General features: G+C 36.5%; 1 protein-coding gene across 3 annotated transcripts; it reads left to right on the top strand.

Annotated features, from left to right (window-relative positions):
- The first annotated feature begins 15,487 nt into the window (after positions 1–15,487).
- LOC127091869 (uncharacterized) lies at positions 15,488–21,072 on the top strand. Of its 3 annotated transcripts, none has more exons than XM_051030587.1 (14): positions 15,488–15,685; positions 16,142–16,475; positions 16,717–16,891; positions 17,090–17,173; positions 17,250–17,491; positions 17,780–17,999; positions 18,911–18,990; positions 19,088–19,172; positions 19,350–19,481; positions 19,578–19,691; positions 19,786–19,833; positions 20,200–20,284; positions 20,381–20,434; positions 20,699–21,072. In XM_051030587.1, exons 2-14 carry the CDS (start codon positions 16,276–16,278, stop codon positions 20,794–20,796), a joined length of 1,617 nt encoding a protein of 538 aa, XP_050886544.1. In that variant the 5' UTR covers positions 15,488–15,685; positions 16,142–16,275; the 3' UTR covers positions 20,797–21,072. The 3 variants fall into 3 exon arrangements, with proteins under 3 accessions (XP_050886544.1, XP_050886546.1, XP_050886545.1); XM_051030589.1 differs by lacking the exon at positions 15,488–15,685 and adding an exon at positions 15,849–15,997; XM_051030588.1 differs by lacking the exon at positions 15,488–15,685 and adding an exon at positions 15,874–16,025.
- Positions 21,073–21,296: the final 224 nt, after the last annotated feature.

The following is a 21,296-nucleotide window of genomic DNA, read 5'->3' as shown; positions in this document are numbered from 1 at the left end:
GAGAAACCTGTTCCTGAAGAGGAACCTCCTAGTTCTGCACCTAAGGCAGAAAGAGATGCTTATAAGAAGCATGTCGATAATGCCAATGAAACTGCTTGTCTCATGCTAGCTACCATGAACTCGGAGTTACAAAAGCAACATGAGAACATGGCAGCGTTCGATATGATCGAACACCTGAAGATGCTCTATCAAGAGCAAGCAAGGCATGAAAGGTTTGAAGTTTCAAAAGCCCCTTTTCAAGGCAAGTTAGCTGAGGGAGCCCCTGTAGGTCCCCATGTGCTCAAGATGATTGGGTACGTGGAAAACCTTGAAAGATTGAGTTTTCCCCTCGGAAAGGAACTTGCGACTGATTTGATCTTGCAATCGTTGCTAGATAGATTCAGTCAATTTGTCCTAAATTTCAATATGAATGATATGGATAAATCTATTCCTGAACTTCTAGCCATGTTAAGAACTGCTTAGCAGAATCTGAAGTCAAAAGGGAAGTCCATTCTGATGATCGGAAATGGAAAGAGACAGAACAAAAGACCCACCAAGCAGGGTGATAAAGGGAAAGCCAAGGAAGTTGCCAAACCCATACCCACTGCTGCTGCTTTGAATCCTAGTGGAGGCATAACAAAGGCAGGCACCTGCTTCCATTACGGTAAGACCGGACACTGGAAGAGAAACTGCCCAAAGTACCTGGAAGATATGAAGAATGGAGTAGAGACTTCAACTTCAGGTATTTTTGTTATTAAAATTAATTTATCTACTTTTGCATCATGGGTATTAGATACTGGATGCGGTTCTCACATTTGTACAAATGTGTAGGGGCTAAAAAGGAGTAGAGATTTGGCAAAAGGTGAAGTTGACCTACGAGTTGGCAATGGAGCAAAGGTTGCTGCTTTAGCCGTGGGAACTTATGTATTGACTTTACCTAGTGGTTTAATAATTCAGTTAGAGAACTGTTATTATGTGCCCGCAATTAGCAGGAATATTATTTTCATTTCTTGTTTGGACAAGTTTGGTTTTTCATTTATAATAAAGAACAATTGTTGCTCAATTTATTGGAATGATATATTCTATGTTACTGCACAAATGAACAATGGACTATATGTCCTTGTTCTTGAAATGCCTATTTATAACATTAATACTAAAAGAATGAAACCTAATGAGTTAAATCCAACTTACCTTTGGCATTGTCAATTAGGCCACATAAGTGAGAAACGCATTTCCAAACTCCATAAAGATGGACTCTTGGACTCTTTTGATTATGAATCATATGAGACATGCAGATCTTGTTTAATTGGAAAGATGACAAAGTCTCCATTCACAGGAAAAGGTGAAATAGCTAATGATCTTTTGGCCCTTATACATACTGATGTATGTGGACCACTGAACATACCAGCCAGAGGAGGTTTTCAGTACTTCATCACATTTACCGATGATTTCAGTAGATATGGTTTTGTGTATTTAATGAAACATAGATCAGAGTCCTTTGAAAAGTTCAAGGAATTCAAGAATGAAGTATAAAACCAACTAGGTAAGAATATTAAAACTCTTCGATCAGATCGAGGTGGTGAGTATTTAAGCCTAGAGTTTGATGACCATCTGAAAGAGTGTGGGATTCTATCCCAACTTACTCCTCCTGGAACACCCCAATGGAATGGTGTATCTGAGAGAAGAAATCGAACCCTGTTAGACATGGTCTAATCCATGATGAGTCACGCCGATCTTCCAAACTCCTTTTGGGGACATGCACTATTGACATCAGCTTACGCACTTAACCGTGTTCCATCCAAAAAGGTTGAGAAGACACCATATGAGATATGGAGTGGTAAGAAAACACATATGTCTTACATGAAGATTTGGGGTTGCGAAGTTTATGTGAAATGACAAATTTCAACTAAGCTTGAGCCCAAATCTGACAAATGCTTATTTGTGGGGTATCCTAAAGAAATAAGAGGGTATCACTTCTACAATCCTTCTGAGGGCAATGTGTTTGTCGCTCGAACTGGAGTTTTCCTAGAAAAAGATTTTATTTCCAAAGGAATCAATGGGAGGAAAGTAGAGCTTGAAGAAGTTCAAGAATCACAAAGCATTGATACACCTATGGAGGAATTAGAGCAGGAAACACAAGTAGTTGTGGAAGATCAACTTGCTCAAGTAGAACAAGACCAGCGTAGGTCAGGCAGGACACGTCACATACCTGAGAGATATGGATATCTCATAACTGATCAAGGTGATGTATTACTCATGGATCAAGATGAGCATGTGACCTACCAAGAGGCCATAACTAGTCTCGAGTCTGAGAAGTGGCTAGAAGCCATGAAATCTGAAATGGATTCCATGTACACAAACCAGGTTTGGACCTTCGTAGAGCCTCCTGTAGGAGTTAACCCTATATGATGCAAGTGGATCTTCAAAAATAAGACTGACATGGATGGTAAAGTACATACCTATAAGGCAAGACTAGTTGCAAAAGGATATAAACAAATTCATGGGGTTGACTATGATGAAACCTTTTCACCAGTTGCAATGCTTAAATCTGTTTGGATTTTACATGCTATCGCTGCATATGATGATTATGAAATATGGCAGATGGATGTCAAAACTACTTTCCTTAATGGGAATCTTCTTGAGGATGTGTACATGACACAACTTGAAGGATTTGACATATCTGAAGAAGCCCTAAAGATATGTAAGTTACAAAGATCAATCTATGGATTGAAGCGAGCTTCTAGAAGCTGGAATCTTCGTTTTGATGAAACAGTAAAATAATATGGATTCATCAAGAACGAAGATGAGCCTTGTGTCTACAAGAAGGTTAGTGGGAGCACGATCGTTTTCCTGGTATTATATGTAGATGACATATTACTCATTGGAAACGATGTCCCTACCCTACAACAAGTAAAGTCTTGGTTGGGGAAATGCTTTTCTATGAAGGACCTAGGTGAAACAACCTATATATTAGGAATCAGAATCTATAGAGATAGATCACAAAAACTGTTTGGCCTAAGTTAGAGTACATACATAGACAAAGTGCTGAGACGCTTTAATATGCATGATTCCAAGAAAGGATTCATACCTATGCAACATGGCCTATGTCTATCAAAAACACAATCCCCTCAACTAAGGAAGAGAGGGATCGCATGAATAAGATTCCATATGCATCTGCAATAGGATCTATCATGTATGCCATGTTATGTACTCGACCAGATGTCTCGTATGCTTTGAGTGCAACGAGTAGGTACCAATCTGATTCTGGTGATGCTCATTGGGAAGCTGTCAAGAATATCCTTAAGTATTTGAGAAGGACTAAGGACTCATTCTTGATATATGGAGGTCAGGAAGAGCTGGTTGTAATTGGATGCACCAATGCTAGCTTCCAGACAGATAAAGATGACTTTAGATCGCAATCTAGTTATGTGTTTTGCTTAAACGGTGGCGCTGTGAGCTGGAAAAGTTTAAAGCAAGATACAGCTGCTGATTCTACAACCGAGGCCGAGTATATTGCTGCCTCAAGTGCAACAAAGGAAGTTGTTTGGATCAAAAAGTTCATTAGTGAACTTAGCATGGTTCATAGCATTGTGGATCCCATTGGTCTCTATTGTGATAACAATGGTACTATCGCACAAGCTAAGGAACCTAGATCTCACCAACGATCCAAACACATACTTAGGCGTTATCACCTTATTCGAGAGATAATAGATAGAGGAGATGTGAAAATATGCAGAGTACCTACACTTGACAATATTGTTGACCCACTGACAAAGCCTCTTGTGCAACAGAAGCATGATGGCCATATTAGATCTATGGGCATTAGGGGCATGCCTGATTGGCTCTAGTGTTAGTGGGAGATTGTTGGTGTAAGCCCTAGAGGCCAATACTTTTGGTACTTGTATCGAATTATTTACTAATAATAAAAGGCTTTTTCTTTATTATGTTTGTTTAATAAAGTCCCTAGAATAGCTAGTCCGTTTAATGTATCAAGTGTGACTTAATCATGAGATCACATTAAACATAAGGACATTATTCTTAAAGTATCCGTAGTCGAGCTTTATTGTGAAATGGGATAACATTAAATCATAAAGACTATTATGTATATAGACTGATGATCACATCTCATGGATCATAGATAAGAAGTTATCAAGTCTTAAACATAGGTATGAATATTAAGAGTAATATTTATACTGGATTGACCTGCTATGAGAATACTATATAGAATGTTATGAAAAGTGTCATAAGTTATTCTCATGGTGATAATGGTGTATACCATCCTTCGACCTGAAACCACTATGGATCCTAGATGTAGAGTCGAGTGTCTTGTTGCTAATCAAACATTGTCCGTAACTGGATGACCATAAAGACAGTTGATGGGTACTCCACGAAGCATGCTAAGGGACATGAGTGAACTAGATGGAATTTGCCCATCCTGCGTAACAGGATAAATGTCTATGGGCCCAATATTGAACTGGACAAGGATGACACGGTCTATGCCTTGTGTCCAATATAGACATAAGGGTAAAAGGGTAATTATACACATAAGTGAAGGAGAATTGCGGTCCAAAACGCAGCGGAAATAAAAATTTTCTCCTTTAGAGATCCTTACGAATGGTCATGATCAGTGATAGAATATTTACCTCTTGTGACGATTGAAACCTTTGATGCAGATCTCTTGTGATGATCAAAACCTTTGATGCAGATCCACGGAGCGATCACGAACGTTGAACGATGACAACGTCTCTACTCAGTCCACACGAACGGATTCCTTCAATCTCAGTGTTAGCTGGTACGAATGAAGGCTTTGAGTGAGAGAGAGAGAAAACGAAAATAATGCAACCGCTATGAATGCTTCTGCACAAGGGTTCTATTTATAGAACCACTTGTGTGGGCTTCAAGCTAAAAAGCCCACTTAAGTGTATTTTGGCCCATATCTTATAATATGCCCAAAATCACTTAAGCCCATGGTACCTTGCCATATTTCGCATTCTACTCAAGTACACCGCACCTTACGATGTTCTATAATTCACTTAAGAGCACCGTACCTTACGGTATTCCTTAGTTACTCTATCTCTCATCAATCCGTCCTTTGTGTGTGACCCTGTAGGTTTTCGCGGCATTGGCAATTATATTAAATCATGTATTTAACATAATAAACAGTGAGCGGTATCTAGCAACACATCACTGCTACCCAAGACACGAAAATGTCAAGTGATCTGACAATTCCTTCTGTGATAATACTTATGTGTATAATTACCCTTTTGCCCTTATGTCTATATTGAACACAAGACATAGACCGTGTCATCCTTGTCCAGTTCAATATTGGGCCCATAGACATTTATCCTGTTACGCAGGATGGGCAAATTCCATCTAGGTCACTCATGTCCCTTAGCATGCTTCGTGGAGTATCCATCAACTGTCTTTATGGTTATCCAGTTACGGACAACGTTGGATCAGCAATAAAGCACTCGACTCTACATCTAGGCTCCATAGTGGTTTCAGGTCGAAGAGTGGTATACACCATTATCACCATGAGAATAACTTATGACACTTTGCATAACTTTCTATATAGTATTCTCATAGCGGGTCAATCCGGTATAAATATTACTCCTAATATTCATACCTATGTTTAAGACTTGATAACTCTTTATCCATGATCCATGAGATGTGATCATCAGTCTATATACATAGTAGTCTTAATGCTTTAATGTCATCCCACTTCACAATAAAGCTCGACTACGGATACTTTAAGAATAGTGTCCTTATGTTTAATGTGATCTCATGATTAAGTCATACTTGATACATTTAAACAAATTAGCTATTCTAGGGACTTTATTAAACAAACGTAATAAAGAAAAAGCCTTTTATTATTAATAAATAATTCGATACAAGTACCAAAAGTATTGGCCTCTAGGGCTTACACCAACAATCTCCCACTAGCACTAGAGCCAATCAGGCATACCTTTAATACCCATAGATCTAGTATGGCCATCATGCTTCTGCTGCGCAAGAGGCTTTGTTAGTGGGTCAGCAATATTGTCAAGTGTAGGTACTGTGCATATTTTCACATCTCCTCTATCTATTATCTCTCGAATGAGATGATAACGCCTAAGTATGTGTTTGGATTATTTGTGAGATCTAGGCTCCTTGGCTTGTGCGATAGCACCATTGTTATCACAGTAGAGACCAATGGGATCCACAATGCTACGAACTATGCCAAGTTCACTAATGAACTTTTTGATCCAAACAACTTCCTTTGCTGCACTTGAGGCAGCAATATACTCGGCCTCGGTTGTAGAATCAACAACTGTATCTTGCTTTGAACTTTTCCAGCTCATAGCGCCATCGTTTAAGCAAAACACATAACCAGATTACGATCTAAAGTCATCCTTATCTGTCTGGAAGCTAGCATCAGTGTATCCAATTACAGCCAACTCTTCCTGACCTCCATATATCAAGAATGAGTCCTTAGTCCTTCTTAAATACTTAAGGATATTCTTGACAGCTACCTAGTGAGCATCACCAGGATCAGATTGGTACCTACTCGTTGCACTTAAAGCATACGAGACATCTGGTCGAGTACATAACATGGCATACATGATAGATCCTATTGCAGATGCATATGGAATCTTATTCATGCGATCCCTTTCTTCCTTAGTTAAAGGGGATTGTGTTTTTGATAGACACATGCCATGTTGCATAGGTATGAATCCTTTCTTGGAATCATGCATATTAAAGCGTCTCAACACTTTGTCTATGTATGTACTCTGACTTAGGCCAAGCAGTTTTTGTGATTTATCTCTATAGATTCTGATTCCTAATATATAGGCTGCTTCACCTAGGTCCTTCATAGAAAAGCATTTCCCCAACCAAGACTTTACTTGTTGTAGGGTAGGGATATCGTTTCCAATGAGTAATATGTCATCTACATATAATACCAGGAAAACGATCATGCTCCCACTAACCTTCTTGTAGACACAAGGCTCATCTTCGTTCTTGATGAATCCATATTGTTTTACTGTTTCATCAAAACGAAGATTCCAGCTTCTGGAAGCTTGCTTCAATCCATAGATTGATCTTTGTAACTTACATATCTTTTGGGCTTCCTCTGGTATTTCAAATCCTTCAGGTTGTGTCATGTACACATCCTCAAGAAGATTTCCATTAAGGAAAGCAGTTTTGACATCCATCTGCCATATTTCATAATCATGATATGCAGCGATAGCAAGTAAAATCCGAACAGATTTAAGCATTGCAACTGGTGAAAAGGTTTCATCATAGTCAATCCCATGAATTTGTTTATATCCTTTTGCAACCAGTCTTGCCTTATAGGTATGTACCTTACCATCCATGTCAGTCTTCTTTTTGAAGACCCACTTGCATCCTATAGGGTTAACTCCTACAGGAGGCTCTACCAAGGTCCAAACTTGGTTTGTATACATGGAATCCATTTCAGATTTCATGGCTTCTAGCCACTTCTCAGACTCGGGACCAATTATGGCCTCTTGGTAGGTCACAGGCTCATCTTGATCCATGAGTAATACATCACCTTGATCAGTTATGAGATATCCATATCTCTCAGGAAGTTGACGTATCCTGCTTGACCTACGCTGGTCTTGTTCTACTTGAGCAGGTTGCTCTTCCACAATATCTTGTGTTTCCTGCTCTAATTCCTCCATAGGTGTATCTATGCTTTGTGATTCTTGAATTTCTTCAAGCTCTACTTTCCTCCCACTGGTTCCTTTGGAAATAAAATCCTTTTCTAGGAAAACTCCAGTTCGAGCGACAAACACTTTGCCCTCAGAAGGATTGTAGAAGTAATACCCTCTTGTTTCTTTAGGATACCCCATAAATAAGCATTTGTCAGATTTGGGCTCAAGCTTAGTTGAAATTTGTCGTTTCACATAAACCTCGCAACCCTAAATCTTTATGTAAGACATATGTGGTTTCTTACCACTCCATATCTCATATGGTGTCTTCTCAACCTTTTTGGATGGAACACGATTAAGTGTGTAAGCTGCTGTCAATAGTGCATGTCCCCAAAAGGAGTTTGGAAGATCGGCGTGACTCATCATGGATCGGACCATGTCTAACAGGGTTCGATTTCTTCTCTCAGATACACCATTCCATTGGGGTGTTCCAGGAGGAGTGAGTTGGGATAGGATCCCACACTCTTTCAGATGGTCATCAAACTCTAGGCTTAAATACTCACCACCTCGATCTGATCGAAGAGTTTTAATATTCTTACCTAGTTGGTTTTGTACTTCATTCTTGAATTCCTTGAACTTTTCAAAGGACTCTGATTTGTGTTTCATTAAATACACATAACCATATCTACTGAAATCATCAGTGAATGTGATGAAGTACTGAAAACCTCCTCTGGCTGGTATGTTCAGTGGTCCACATACATCAGTATGTATGAGGGCCAAAAGATCATTAGCTCTTTCACCTTTTCCTGTGAATGGAGACTTTGTCATCTTTCCAATTAAACAAGATCTGCATGTCTCATATGATTCATAATCAAAAGAGTCCAAGAGTCCATCTTTATGGAGTTTGGAAATGCGTTTCTCATTTATGTGGCCTAATCGACAATGCCAAAGGTAAGTTGGATTTAACTCGTTAGGTTTCATCCTTTTAGTATTAATGTTATATATAGGCATTTCGAGATCAAGGACATACAGTCCATTACTCATTTGTGCAGTAGCATATAATATATCATTCAAATAAATTGAGCAACAATTGTTCTTTATTATAAATGAAAAACCAAACTTGTCCAAACAAGAAATGGAAATAATATTCCTGCTAATTGCAGGTACATAATAACAGTTCTCTAACTGAATTATTAAACCACTAGGTAAAGTTAATACATAAGTTCCTACGGCTAAAGCAGCAACCTTTGCTCCATTGCCAACTCGTAGGTCAACTTCACCTTTTGCCAAATCTCTACTTCTTTTTAGCCCCTGCACATTTGTACAAATGTGAGAACCGCATCCAGTATCTAATACCCATGATGCAGAAGTAGATAAATTAATTTCAATAACAAAAATACCTGAAGTTGAAGTCTCTACTCCATTCTTCGTATCTTCCAGGTACTTTGGGCAATTTCTCTTCCAGTGTCCGGTCTTACCGCAATGGAAGCATGTGTCTGCCTTTGCTATGCCTCCACTAGGCTTCAAAGCAGCAACAGTGGGTCTGGGTTTGGCAACTTCCTTGCCTTTCCATTTATGACCCTGCTTGGTGGGCCTTTTGTTCTGTCTCTTTCCATTTCCGATCATCAGAATGGACTTCCCTTTTGTCTTCAGATTCTGCTCAGCTGTTCTTAACATGCCTAGCAGTTCAGGAAGAGATTTATCCATATCATTCATATTGAAATTTAGAACAAATTGACTAAATCTATCTGGCAATGATTGCAAGATCAAATCAGTCGCAAGTTCCTTTCCGAGGGGAAAACCCAACCTTTCAAGGTTTTCCACATACCCAATCATCTTGAGCACATGAGGACTTACAGGGGCTCCCTCAGCTAACTTGCTTTGAAAAAGGGCTTTTGAAACTTCAAACCTCTCATGCCTTGCTTGCTCTTGATAGAGCATCTTCAAGTGTTCGATCATATCGAACGCTGCCATGTTCTTATGTTGCTTTTGCAATTCTGAGTTCATGGTAGCTAGCATGAGACAAGCAGTTTCATTGGCATCATCGACATGCTTCTTATAAGCATCTCTTTCTGCCTTAGGTGCAGAACTAGGAGGTTCCTCTTCAGGAACAGGAGTCTCCAAGACATACAGCTTTTTATCATGTTTGAGGATAATCCTCAGGTTTCGGTGCCAATCCAGGAAATTTGTCCCAGACAGTTTTTCCTTGTCAAGGATTGATCGCAAGATGTTGTTAGAGGTGTTTGTTGTCATGGTAATCTACATAAGAATTAATGAAAATATAAGTATCAATAACATATTTAATTAGGCCTTTAATTAAATATGCTCCCACTATTTTACTCAAAACAAATGACCCTCATCATTTGATTCGGAAAATCCCGTTGGAAGATTTTCTAGTGGGTCGAGATCCATATTTCACTTTGTTCTAAGTCTGTGTATGCGGATTACATAAAACTAGGTTATTTAGGTAGGAACTCCTTCCAATTGTATCTCATACAACTCTCGAAAATTTCAGTTGGGTGAATAACTCCTTATTCCAATCCATCATATGGATCATTCCCAACTCTTGCTTCTAAACATATATAATCTTATTATAATTTATTTAGTTAAGTTTGACCCATTGTTTTAGCAATTGGATATTACAATTATCCCATCGCACCTTACTAATATAGAACATACACCTCGCGTAGGCGAAACCTACATTATCCGATACTAGTCTTGATGAGTGCTAAAACTTGGAAAGCATAAACTTAATATTTAGTTTGAGGGAATTGTCATTGTTCTGATCTCACCGGCTTATTTATCATATAAATCGTCTCTCACATGCATCAACATACATACACATGCATCAACATACATACACATTGAAACAGTTATGGCCCCTAGCGCAATTGTTCTCTCAAGCCAATGAGAGAACCTAAGCTAACCTAATAACGACCTAAGCTTCTCCAAGCAAGATCTTCAAGGTTGTCCTCCTTTAATATTGAATTCTTCTCTAAGCTTCTCCAAGCAAGATCTTCAAGGTTGTCCTCCTTTGATCTTCAAGGTTGTCCTCCTTTGATATTGAAATCTTCTCTTTCTTCATAACATTGTCTTCTTCTCTTTCTTCATAACATTACATTCCAGAAGAAACTCGTTTTACATAAGAGGGTTTGAGATGAGAAAAGAAGTTACATTAAGAGATCAAAAGGAGAGGCACGACACGCAGGTCGTATTTAAAAACCCAAAACAAAATGAAGGAAGACTAAGGCCATAACTGATCACAACAAGGCAATAATAACAAACACATTATTATTATTAATTTTTAATTCCTTTAATTAATTAAAACCAAATTAAATTTCGGCGACCGATCACACTACGCAGAGTTAGCCGGGGGTTCCGCTGCCCGGTCAGCAGACGGTGGTTCCCCAAAATTTTGACTCTGTGAGTGTGACGACCGTCACAGGCGTGTGACGACCGTCACAGACAATTTTGGATCCGTGAGTGTGACGACCGTCACAAAGCATGTGACGACCGTCACAGGCTTGTTACGACCGTCACGCATTCAGCTTGTTACGCTCGTCACGAGCTTCACGCGGCCAAAATTACAGAACTTTGAAACAGTCTACAGACCTCTTCCAAAAGCCCTAAATTCACAAAATTTTGACGGCACAACCCTTGCGCCGTCACCAACCCTAATGCGCCAATTTCTGACCGTCAAACACACCTCGATTGTTGATTCAGTATGATTGATCAACAGGTCATTGCTTCACCATACTAATGTCGGATTCCGAAGCAAATAACCATTGATCGCTCAAAGGAAAACAACCATTTAGTGTTTGAATGAACGAAACAGAAACAGTATATCACACATACCGTACTTTGCATTAGGATTACTTATATCATATATAAGTTGATCGGTCTCAATTGCGTAACCTATGCACGATCGATGTATCGCTGCTTCACCATACTAATGTCGGTACCGAAGCATAGTCAACATCAATCATCCAACTCGTACACTCATGACGCCAAATTTAATTACCCGTTTAATTAATTGATTCATTCTGTCTTTTAATCATATTAATACAGAAATTAAACAGCTATCCGATTCATGGTTTCGTAAGTGGCTCTGATACCACTGAAGGAGAATTGCGGTCCAAAACGCAGCGGAAATAAAAAATTTCTCCTTTAGAGATCCTTACGAATGGTCATGATCAGTGATAGAATATTTACCTCTTGTGACGATTGAAACCTTTGGTGCAGATCTCTTGTGATGATCAAAACCTTTGATGCAGATCCACGGAGCGATCATGAACGTTGAACGATAACAACGTCTCTACTCAGTCCACATGAACGGATTCCTTCAATCTCAGTGCTAGCTGGTACGAATGAAGGCTTTGAGTGAGAGAGAGAGAAAACGAAAATAATGCAACCGCTATGAATGCTTCTGCACAAGGGTTCTATTTATAGAACCACTTGTGTGGGCTTCAAGCTAAAAAGCCCACTTAAGTGTATTTTGGCCCATATCTTATAATATGCCCAAAATCACTTAAGCCCATGGTACCTTACCATATTTCGCATTCTACTCAAGTACACCGCACCTTACGATGTTCTATAATTCACTTAAGGGCACAGTACCTTACGGTATTCCTTAGTTACTCTATCTCTCATCAATCCGTCCTTTGTGTGTGACCCTGTAGGTTTTCGCGGCATTGGAAATTATATTAAATCATGTATTTAACACAATAAACAGTGAGCGGTATCTAGCAACACATCACTGCTACCCAAGACACGAAAATGTCAAGTGATCTGACAATTCCTTCTGTGATAATACTTATGTGTATAATTACCCTTTTACCCTTATGTCTATATTGAACACAAGGCATAGACCGTGTCATCCTTGTCCAGTTCAATATTGGGCCCATAGACATTTATCCTGTTACGCAGGATGGGCAAATTCCATCTAGGTCACTCATGTCCCTTAGCATGCTTCGTGGAGTACCCATCAACTGTCTTTATGGTTATCCAGTTACGGACAACGTTGGATCAGCAATAAAGCACTCGACTCTACATCTAGGGTCCATAGTGGTTTCAGGTCGAAGAGTGGTATACACCATTATCACCATGAGAATATCTTATGACACTTTGCATAACTTTCTATATAGTATTCTCATAGCGGGTCAATCCGGTATAAATATTACTCATAATATTCATACCTATGTTTAAGACTTAATAACTCTTTATCCATGATCCATGAGATGTGATCATCAGTCTATATACATAGTAGTCTTAATGCTTTAATGTCATCCCACTTCACAATAAAGCTCGACTACGGATACTTAATAGTGTCCTTATGTTTAATGTGATCTCATGATTAAGTCATACTTGATACATTTGAACAGACTAGCTATTCTAGGGACTTTATTAAACAAACGTAATAAAGAAAAAGCCTTTTATTATTAATAAATAATTCGATACAAGTACCAAAAGTATTGGCCTCTAGGGCTTACACCAACAATAAGTATTATCACAAAAGGATTTGTTATATCACATGACATTTTCGTATCTTGGGTAGTAGTGATGTGTTGCTAGATACCACTCACTGCTTATTATGTTAAATGCGTGATTTAATATAATTGCCAATGCCGCGAAAACCTACAGGGTCACACACAAAAGGACGGATTGATGAGAGATAGAGTAACTAAGGAACACCGTAAGGTACAGTGCACTTAAGTGAATTGTAGAACATCGTAAGGCACAACGTACTTAAGTAGAATACGAAATATGGTAAGGTACCACGCGCTTAAGTGATTTTGGCATATTATAAGATATGGGTCACGTACACTTAAGTGAGCTTTTTAGCTTATAGTCCACACAAGTGGTTTTATAAATAGAACCCTTGTGCAGAAGCATTTTGTGCAGTTGCAATTTCGTTTCTCTCTCTCTCACTCAAAGCCTTCATTCGTAGCAGCTAGCACTGAGATTGAAGGAATTCGTTCGTGTGGGCCGAGTAGAGGCGTTGTCGTCGTTCAACGTTCGTGATCGCTCTGTAGATCTGCATCAAAGATTTCAATCATCACAAGAGGTAACAATTCTATCACTGATCATGTCCATTCGTAAGGATCACTAAAGGAGAAATTTTTAAATTCCGTTGCGTTTTGGATCGCCTTCTCCTTCAGTATATAGTATGGTGACATTGTGGGGTTGGTCGTTGGGTTTGGGTGAGTTGACATTATTCTTGGGTTTCGTAATGGTGTGTGGTTGGTTGTTGGGCGGGGGTTTGTTATTGAGCGTATGTTGAAGATATTATATTCTTATGTTACTAATAAAATTTATGACTATTTGTGATATGCATCCTCAATAAAGTTAAAATTAAGTCTCATATTTTTCCGCTATGTATAACTTAATGTTTATCAAATGTGTAAAATTATAACTATAACATTTGAGCTTTGAGTGAGTTATTAAGATATTGTATATAATCCTATATTTACATGATCATCATACTCTTTCATGTGAAATCATCTAAATAGTGATATATTATATTTACTTGCAAAATATGTGGTTGAGTTTGTAGAACTCTAATGATAATATATTATACAATCACTTTTATCTAAATAATGATGATTATATTTACTTCTTTTTTTCATTGATTAGTGTTTTGACCATTATTAATATTTTTAATAATTAATATCGTCATCCAAATGAGAGATTGTTAAATTAATTATTTAGTTAATTAAATATGGATTGTCATAATTAATTATTAATAAATTATATTATGTCCGATTCTTATAAAACACTAATTATTGATGAATTATTTGATTGAGTTTTGTGTCTGAATGAATCATGATGGGTTGAACCATTCAGTTAAGCCCAATGAATGGTCTTTGTCCTCCTCTATCTAACTATTTAAGTGTCGCCTTCGTTAGACAATTAACCTATTATAAAAACCTTAAACAACAATGAAGATAATAATCCTCTCATAATCACTCTTCTTAACAACTTCTTTAATCTTACAAAATACATCTTTAATCTTACAAAATACACAATCCTCTCATAATCACTCTTCTTAACAACTTCTTTAATCTTACAAAACACATCTTTAATCTTACAAAATACACCATTCTTATAATATTTAATTATTCTTTAATATAATAATATACTATAATTTATGTCTATTATAGTTTTTAAATCTATCATTAAGAATATATTAACTTTTATATAAAAAAATATTTTTGATTTAAGTCTATCCTCTTCTGCTTTTATAACATATTAAAACTATTTTATCTCTCCCTAATTTTTTTTTATCTATATTTAAATAAAAAGAACAAAATAATTAAAATAACAAAATACATTAAAAAAAAAGTTAATACTCTTCTAGAGGCTTAATTTAAGAAAAAAATGCACACCCACAGACTTAGACTATACTCTAACAACTAAAAAGCCAACATTTAGAATTGTTTATTGCTGATAAAATTTAGACATTTTAAATCATATATTTTATAATATATTCTATTTTTATACATGTTAAATTTAAAATACTTAATTGGAATACACAATCAATATTAAAATCTTTTAGACGTTTAGGTCTATCTTTGTAATGATGTGGCAGTTGATAACATGATGTAATTAAGATTGTAAATCGAATTCGCTGCATTTTACGTTATCAGGCATTCATGCATCTAAAACATTGGTGACCATTTGATCGTGATCTAACGGTTCAAAAAAAAACATTTATGTATAAAAAATGGTATATTTAAAATATTAAATATTCCCCGTAAATTGGGTAAGGTTGAAATTGAAACCATTGATTCCGCGTAAGAACGCGTTTTTATTTTAATTTTAATTTATATTAATTAATATATTTTGTAGAGTGCTTTCAACTTTTATTTCAAAACAAAAACAAAAACAAAAACCAAAAAGCAAAACATTTGTTCATAAAAATCTTCATATTTCTTTGTCATAATCACTGCAACAACTTCATCTCTTTCATTAGACTTTACTCTTCAACAAAAACAACATCACACACACTCTTTCAGTTTCAGCATAACCTTCAGATTCATCAATCTTAATTCAAGGTTTATATAACATAATACCCTTTTGTTTATTTTATTCAAATTTCTAATTTTTTTTAGTTTTGTTACTGTTTCTGGATTAGTCTTGACTTGGATTTGTATGTTTTTTGAATGGGTCTTATTACTATTATTGGATTAGGTGAAAACATGTGGGGTTACAAAAAGATGTGTTTTTTTTCTTTTTATGTGATTAGACATTTTGGGTGTTGAAAAGATTGTATTTTGATTATTTTCCTTGAAGCCCAGAAGTGTTACTTTGATATATACACTGTCAGTTGTTGAATCCCAGTGTGGTGTGTTGGTTGGTGTTTCAAGGTTTTCGTTAAATTGTTCTGGTGTTTGTGTATGTGTGTGATTTGAGAGAAACCTAGAAGTTTTGAATTTCACTTTTTAAATTGTTTTGTACTGCATAGTGAGTGGTTCATCAGTTTTCAATTTTTCGTCGGTTTTTTTTACCAGGTTTTATACCGCGATTGTGATACTAGAGACATCAAAACCACTTATGTTGCAGCCTAGATAGCTGAGACCTATAATCTTTAGTGTTTAGCGAAGTGGAGGATACGACGCAGCGGCTTAAGAGGTGAACGTATAAAATGGAAGCTACGAGGCGTTGGTTTGGTAAGTTCAGGTCGAAAAATAAGGAAGCTACAAGCAAGGCGAAAGAAGGGTCAAAACCACCGATTAATGAAGATCCGCCTTCGAATGCAACCCAACAGAGGGTTGAAGCTGCAAAGCATTACATAGAAAATCATTATAAGAAGCAGATGCAGAGCCTGCAGGAGAGGAAGGAAAGGTAACTTATATTTTGGGTCGTAATTACGATCTAATCTTATGTTATTGAAGAGCAATTTACCGTATAAAATAGTTATTTTTGTGTACCCGGTGTCATGTTTAAGCTGATTAAAATAAATGATTTCCTTATTGTCTGATACTAGATTTCGGAATATAGTTATGTATGAAATTCTTGACACAAATGTCTGCAAATGGAAAATGTGCTAGGTCTAATAAAATTCTAAATTTATTACTCTTTGCAGACGTAATATGCTAGAAAAGAAATTGGCTGATGCTGAAGTTACCGAGGAAGAGCAGAACAATTTGCTTAAGTATTTGGAAAAAAAGGAGACAGAGATCATGCGCCTTCAGAGACATAAGATGGGTGCTGATGACTTTGAGCCCATGACTATGATTGGGAAGGGTGCGTTTGGAGAGGTATATACACACGCGTCCAAGTGAAATCGTTTTATTTGCATTAATCTCTTTTGCCGAGTATTTTTTTTATTGTTCTCTTTTCTTGTTGCATAAATGGCTCGCATTTCTGTAACAGTGTAACTTGAATATTTTAATGTTGCTCATACATATGTTTTATCAGATGACCCGTTACGATTTTGCAATTTCATCTTTTTGTAGGTTAGAGTCTGCCGGGAGAAGGCAACTGGGCATGTATATGCTATGAAGAAGCTTAAGAAATCAGAGATGCTTCGTAGAGGACAGGTATTCGAATTATCACATTGTTAGATAGCGTAAATATAAATTTCATTTACTTATTGGACGCTTTTATGTATTTTAGGTTGAACATGTCAAAGCAGAGAGGAACCTTCTTGCAGAAGTTGACAGCAATTGCATTGTAAAACTTTATTGTTCCTTTCAAGACGACGAGTATTTATATCTCATAATGGAGTATCTACCTGGTGGAGATATGATGACGTTGCTAATGCGGAAAGATATACTGACTGAAGATGAAGCTAGGTTCTATATCGGGGAGACTGTGCTAGCCATAGAGTCTATTCATAAACATAACTATATTCATAGGTAAACTTAAGCTGAAAGCTATAACACCAAATGGTAGTATACCAGTGATGTCAAATGGCAACTATAGTGGCACTACAGCGTAGTGGAAGTTGAACAAATCTCTATTGTTCTGCAATGTGCTTAGTACAAAGTGTTGTCTATAGCATTGTAGCGTAGCGGAATTTGAACAAACCTCTATTTTCTGCCATCTGCATTTGACAATAATGCATTATACTTAATTTTATCTTATGGAGGTATTCTTGTTGATCAGGAAAAGTTTGGTTTTCTGTTTTTCAATTGCATTTGCAGAGATATCAAGCCTGACAACTTGCTGCTGGATAGAAGCGGTCACATGAAATTGTCAGATTTTGGATTATGTAAGCCGCTTGACTGCACTAACCTTCAAGAAAAAGACTTATCTGTTGGAATTAGCAGAAGTGGAGCACTTCAAAGTGACGGACGTCCTTCGGCTCCTAAACGATCACAACAGGAGCAACTACAGCATTGGCAGAAAAATCGCAGAATGCTGGTAAGCCTCTCAATAAGCGTATTCATAAATAAGTATGGTTTCTTTATTCCTTATGAACCTTTGTATTAGCACCCTTTTTTCAGTTATAATAAATAGTCAGTCCTTATTCTTTCTCTTGTTTGGACTTTGGTCCCTATACGGTATACCATGTTACTTGTGTTGTTTTGCTCCCAAATGATAAGTATCGATATTTATGTTATCTTATTTTTAGGGATCATATCTTCTTTTCAACCATATTTAATAAGTTATTTGTTCCCTTATTTGGTTAGTAACTTAGATTCTAGAATTAACCTAATTCCAAGTAGGACTAAAGTTCGTGCCTTTCCTTATATAACACGTCATTTACACCAGATATCAATCTACTATTTTTTTCATTTGGAATCTCTATTCTCTCTTACCCCTCTCCTCTCTACCTTAGACCAACATAGTATCACTATCAAATGAATGACACCATCATTGACATGTATCACTATCGAGTTCCTTAATAATCTATAGATGAGTCACATGAATTATGAATTCTCCGCAACTGTGATATGCACCAGTTTTAGTTTCTATTTCGAAGTTACATTTTTCAACATTTTAATCTTCAAAATGTTTCGGGGGAAACTTGGTCATAGCTATACATGATTGTTTTCCTAGAAATTTTTTGTTGGAACTTGGACCCAAATAATGATTGCAAGTTATTTGTTCATTTATTCATTAGAACTAGATTAGGCTTAGAAGTCTTGCAATTAACCTCAGTCTTAATATAAATAGGGGTTATTGTTTTATCTTTTGTAATGCATCATTTACATCATATATCAATCTGCTATTTTTTCATTCAGAGCCTATTCTCTTGTGATTGTATGGTTGCTTGACATAGATTGATCATTGATGGCATGTTAAGCTTTTCTATCTTTGCAATATTACAGGCCTATTCTACGGTTGGAACGCCTGATTATATTGCTCCAGAAGTTCTGCTGAAGAGAGGATATGGTGTTGAATGTGATTGGTATAATATATTCTGCTCGACATAGTATATGTTCTTTACTGCTTGTTTTTTGTATTTATTCCTTCGATATATTCTGATTTCGGGTCAATGCCTCCAGGTGGTCTCTAGGAGCCATAATGTATGAAATGCTTGTGGGGTATCCGCCATTTTATTCGGATGAACCAATGGCAACTTGTAGAAAGGTAATGTCCGGACTCTAGAGCACCTCTTGATGGATTGTAACGCTTAGTTTATTCGAATGATTGGTGTTTAGCACATAAAGTATTCACAATGTTGGTTTCCTGCACGGATTCCTTTTATCATATCATTTTTGGTCTAGATTGGTAATGGTAATATTCCATCTCACCTTCAATATGCAGATTGTAAATTGGAGAACAACTTTAAAATTTCCAGAAGAAGCTAAACTATCACCAGATGCAAAGGATCTTATTTGCAGACTCCTATGTAATGTGGAGCAGAGGCTGGGAATCAAAGGAGCTGATGAAATAAAGGTGTTGTGCTGTGTTTTTTTTTCCTTCTAAATTCTGTTATGTACTTGGGATACTGTTGCATTTTAACCAATAACTTATTGATCGTTACAATTCCAGGCTCACGCATGGTTCAAAGGTGTTGAATGGGATAAGTTGTACCAAATGGAAGCTGCTTTTATGCCTGAGGTCAATGACGAACTCGATACTCAAAATTTTGAGAAATTTGAAGAGGTATCTTATCTATTTTCTTACGTTGGTCGATATAGAAAGTTTATTATCTTTTGTCGGAAAATAATATTATGCTCTATTTACTAATGATGTGTAGGCGGACAAGCAAACTGAACCTTCCTCAAAGGCCGGGCCGTGGAGAAAGGTTGGTTTTTGTTATTCAAAACTATAATTCTACAAGAGTTGCTGTAATTATACTAATTGCTAATATCACTGACAGAGATTGGGCTATTAGTTTTGCATTATATTTCGATTATTTAAATTGGCTTCCTGCAAATATATTTTACAAGTGCAAGACAAGCTTTTCTATAATTGATCGACAATGGTTCAGACTCTTCCCTAGACTGTGCCATTGTCGGAAAGCTTTGTAGCATCTGATATTTGACTGTTTATGGATTTTATTCTGTTTTGGATCATCTTATTCCAATTTTGAATGGAAAAACTTATTAGTGTGTTCGTTATGTCGCGGTTTATAAGATGCTGACCAAGTGGCGTTCTTCATTTGTTGCAGATGCTTCCATCTAAAGATATTAACTTTGTTGGTTACACATACAAGAATTTAGAAATTGTGGGTGAAAGTGTAATACCTGGAATTGGTATGTTCATCTCTCTCTCTTTCTTACTGTTATTTTCAGTATATTCATCATTGCAATGTTCTTAAGTAATTCGGATACTTTTGTTTACTTTATCAGCTGAATTGAAGAAGAAGACGAAACCGAAAAGGCCATCTATTAAGTCCTTATTTGGTAAGAATATCATTACTATTTTCATGTCTTTTTTTTGGTCCGTAGACGAAGTTGTAATAACTAATAACCACTAGAAACTCACACACAACCGTGAGTACTAGAGTTCGAACTCTGGTGATAACGTCCAACCTAGCAATACCAGCTCTTCTGTCAGTTGAGCTAGGATTTGCGGACATTCTTATGTCTTTCTTCTATCTAATAAAAAAAATATTGATGATATCATTGATATGGTTAAACTAATTTTGTTGTATGATGATGATACAGAGGATGAATCGGCTAAGGTTTGTTCTAATCAATCTGTTAGAGGGAGCTTCTTAAATCTGCTACCTCCTCAGATGGAAGTTCCAGAGAAAAATGAATGACAATGATCTAAACTAATACTATATATCTTACAGGTTTTATAGTAGAGACCATGACTTCTGATTTGGGTACATTCTTTGTTAGTTTGGTTCTGAAAACTTCTGGTTTTTATGGCTGACTGGGATATTTCTTGTGTAGAGTAATTGTTTAAGGTGTTTATTCTTTAATACACCTTTTTGTTAAGCTACAATATACTATTAAATATAGTTAATTTATTCTTATTGTAATTTTTATTAGTTAAATGATGGTCAAAATATGCATTTGCATATTCTTTCTTATTTGGCATCTTGCTCATTTTTGAACTTCATTAATGATTTTAAACGGTTTTAATCATGTGAACTTTTTTTTTTGTTAGAATGAAATTATTTTTGAACTGGTTTTTTTAGCAAATTGTTTTGAGGCTGGTTTTATTGATTTTCTTTAAAAAATGATTTTCAAATGATTTTTGTATTTTCTTAGGATTTTCAGGGATAGCAATACCATGCTTCCAAGCCACATCAGA

The sequence above is a fragment of the Lathyrus oleraceus genome, chromosome 6 (genome assembly GCF_024323335.1).
Source record: "Lathyrus oleraceus cultivar Zhongwan6 chromosome 6, CAAS_Psat_ZW6_1.0, whole genome shotgun sequence".
Taxonomy (NCBI): domain Eukaryota; kingdom Viridiplantae; phylum Streptophyta; class Magnoliopsida; order Fabales; family Fabaceae; genus Lathyrus; species Lathyrus oleraceus.
The sequence above is the reverse complement of the archived record's forward strand: the minus strand, read 5'-3'. Positions and strand labels throughout refer to the sequence as shown.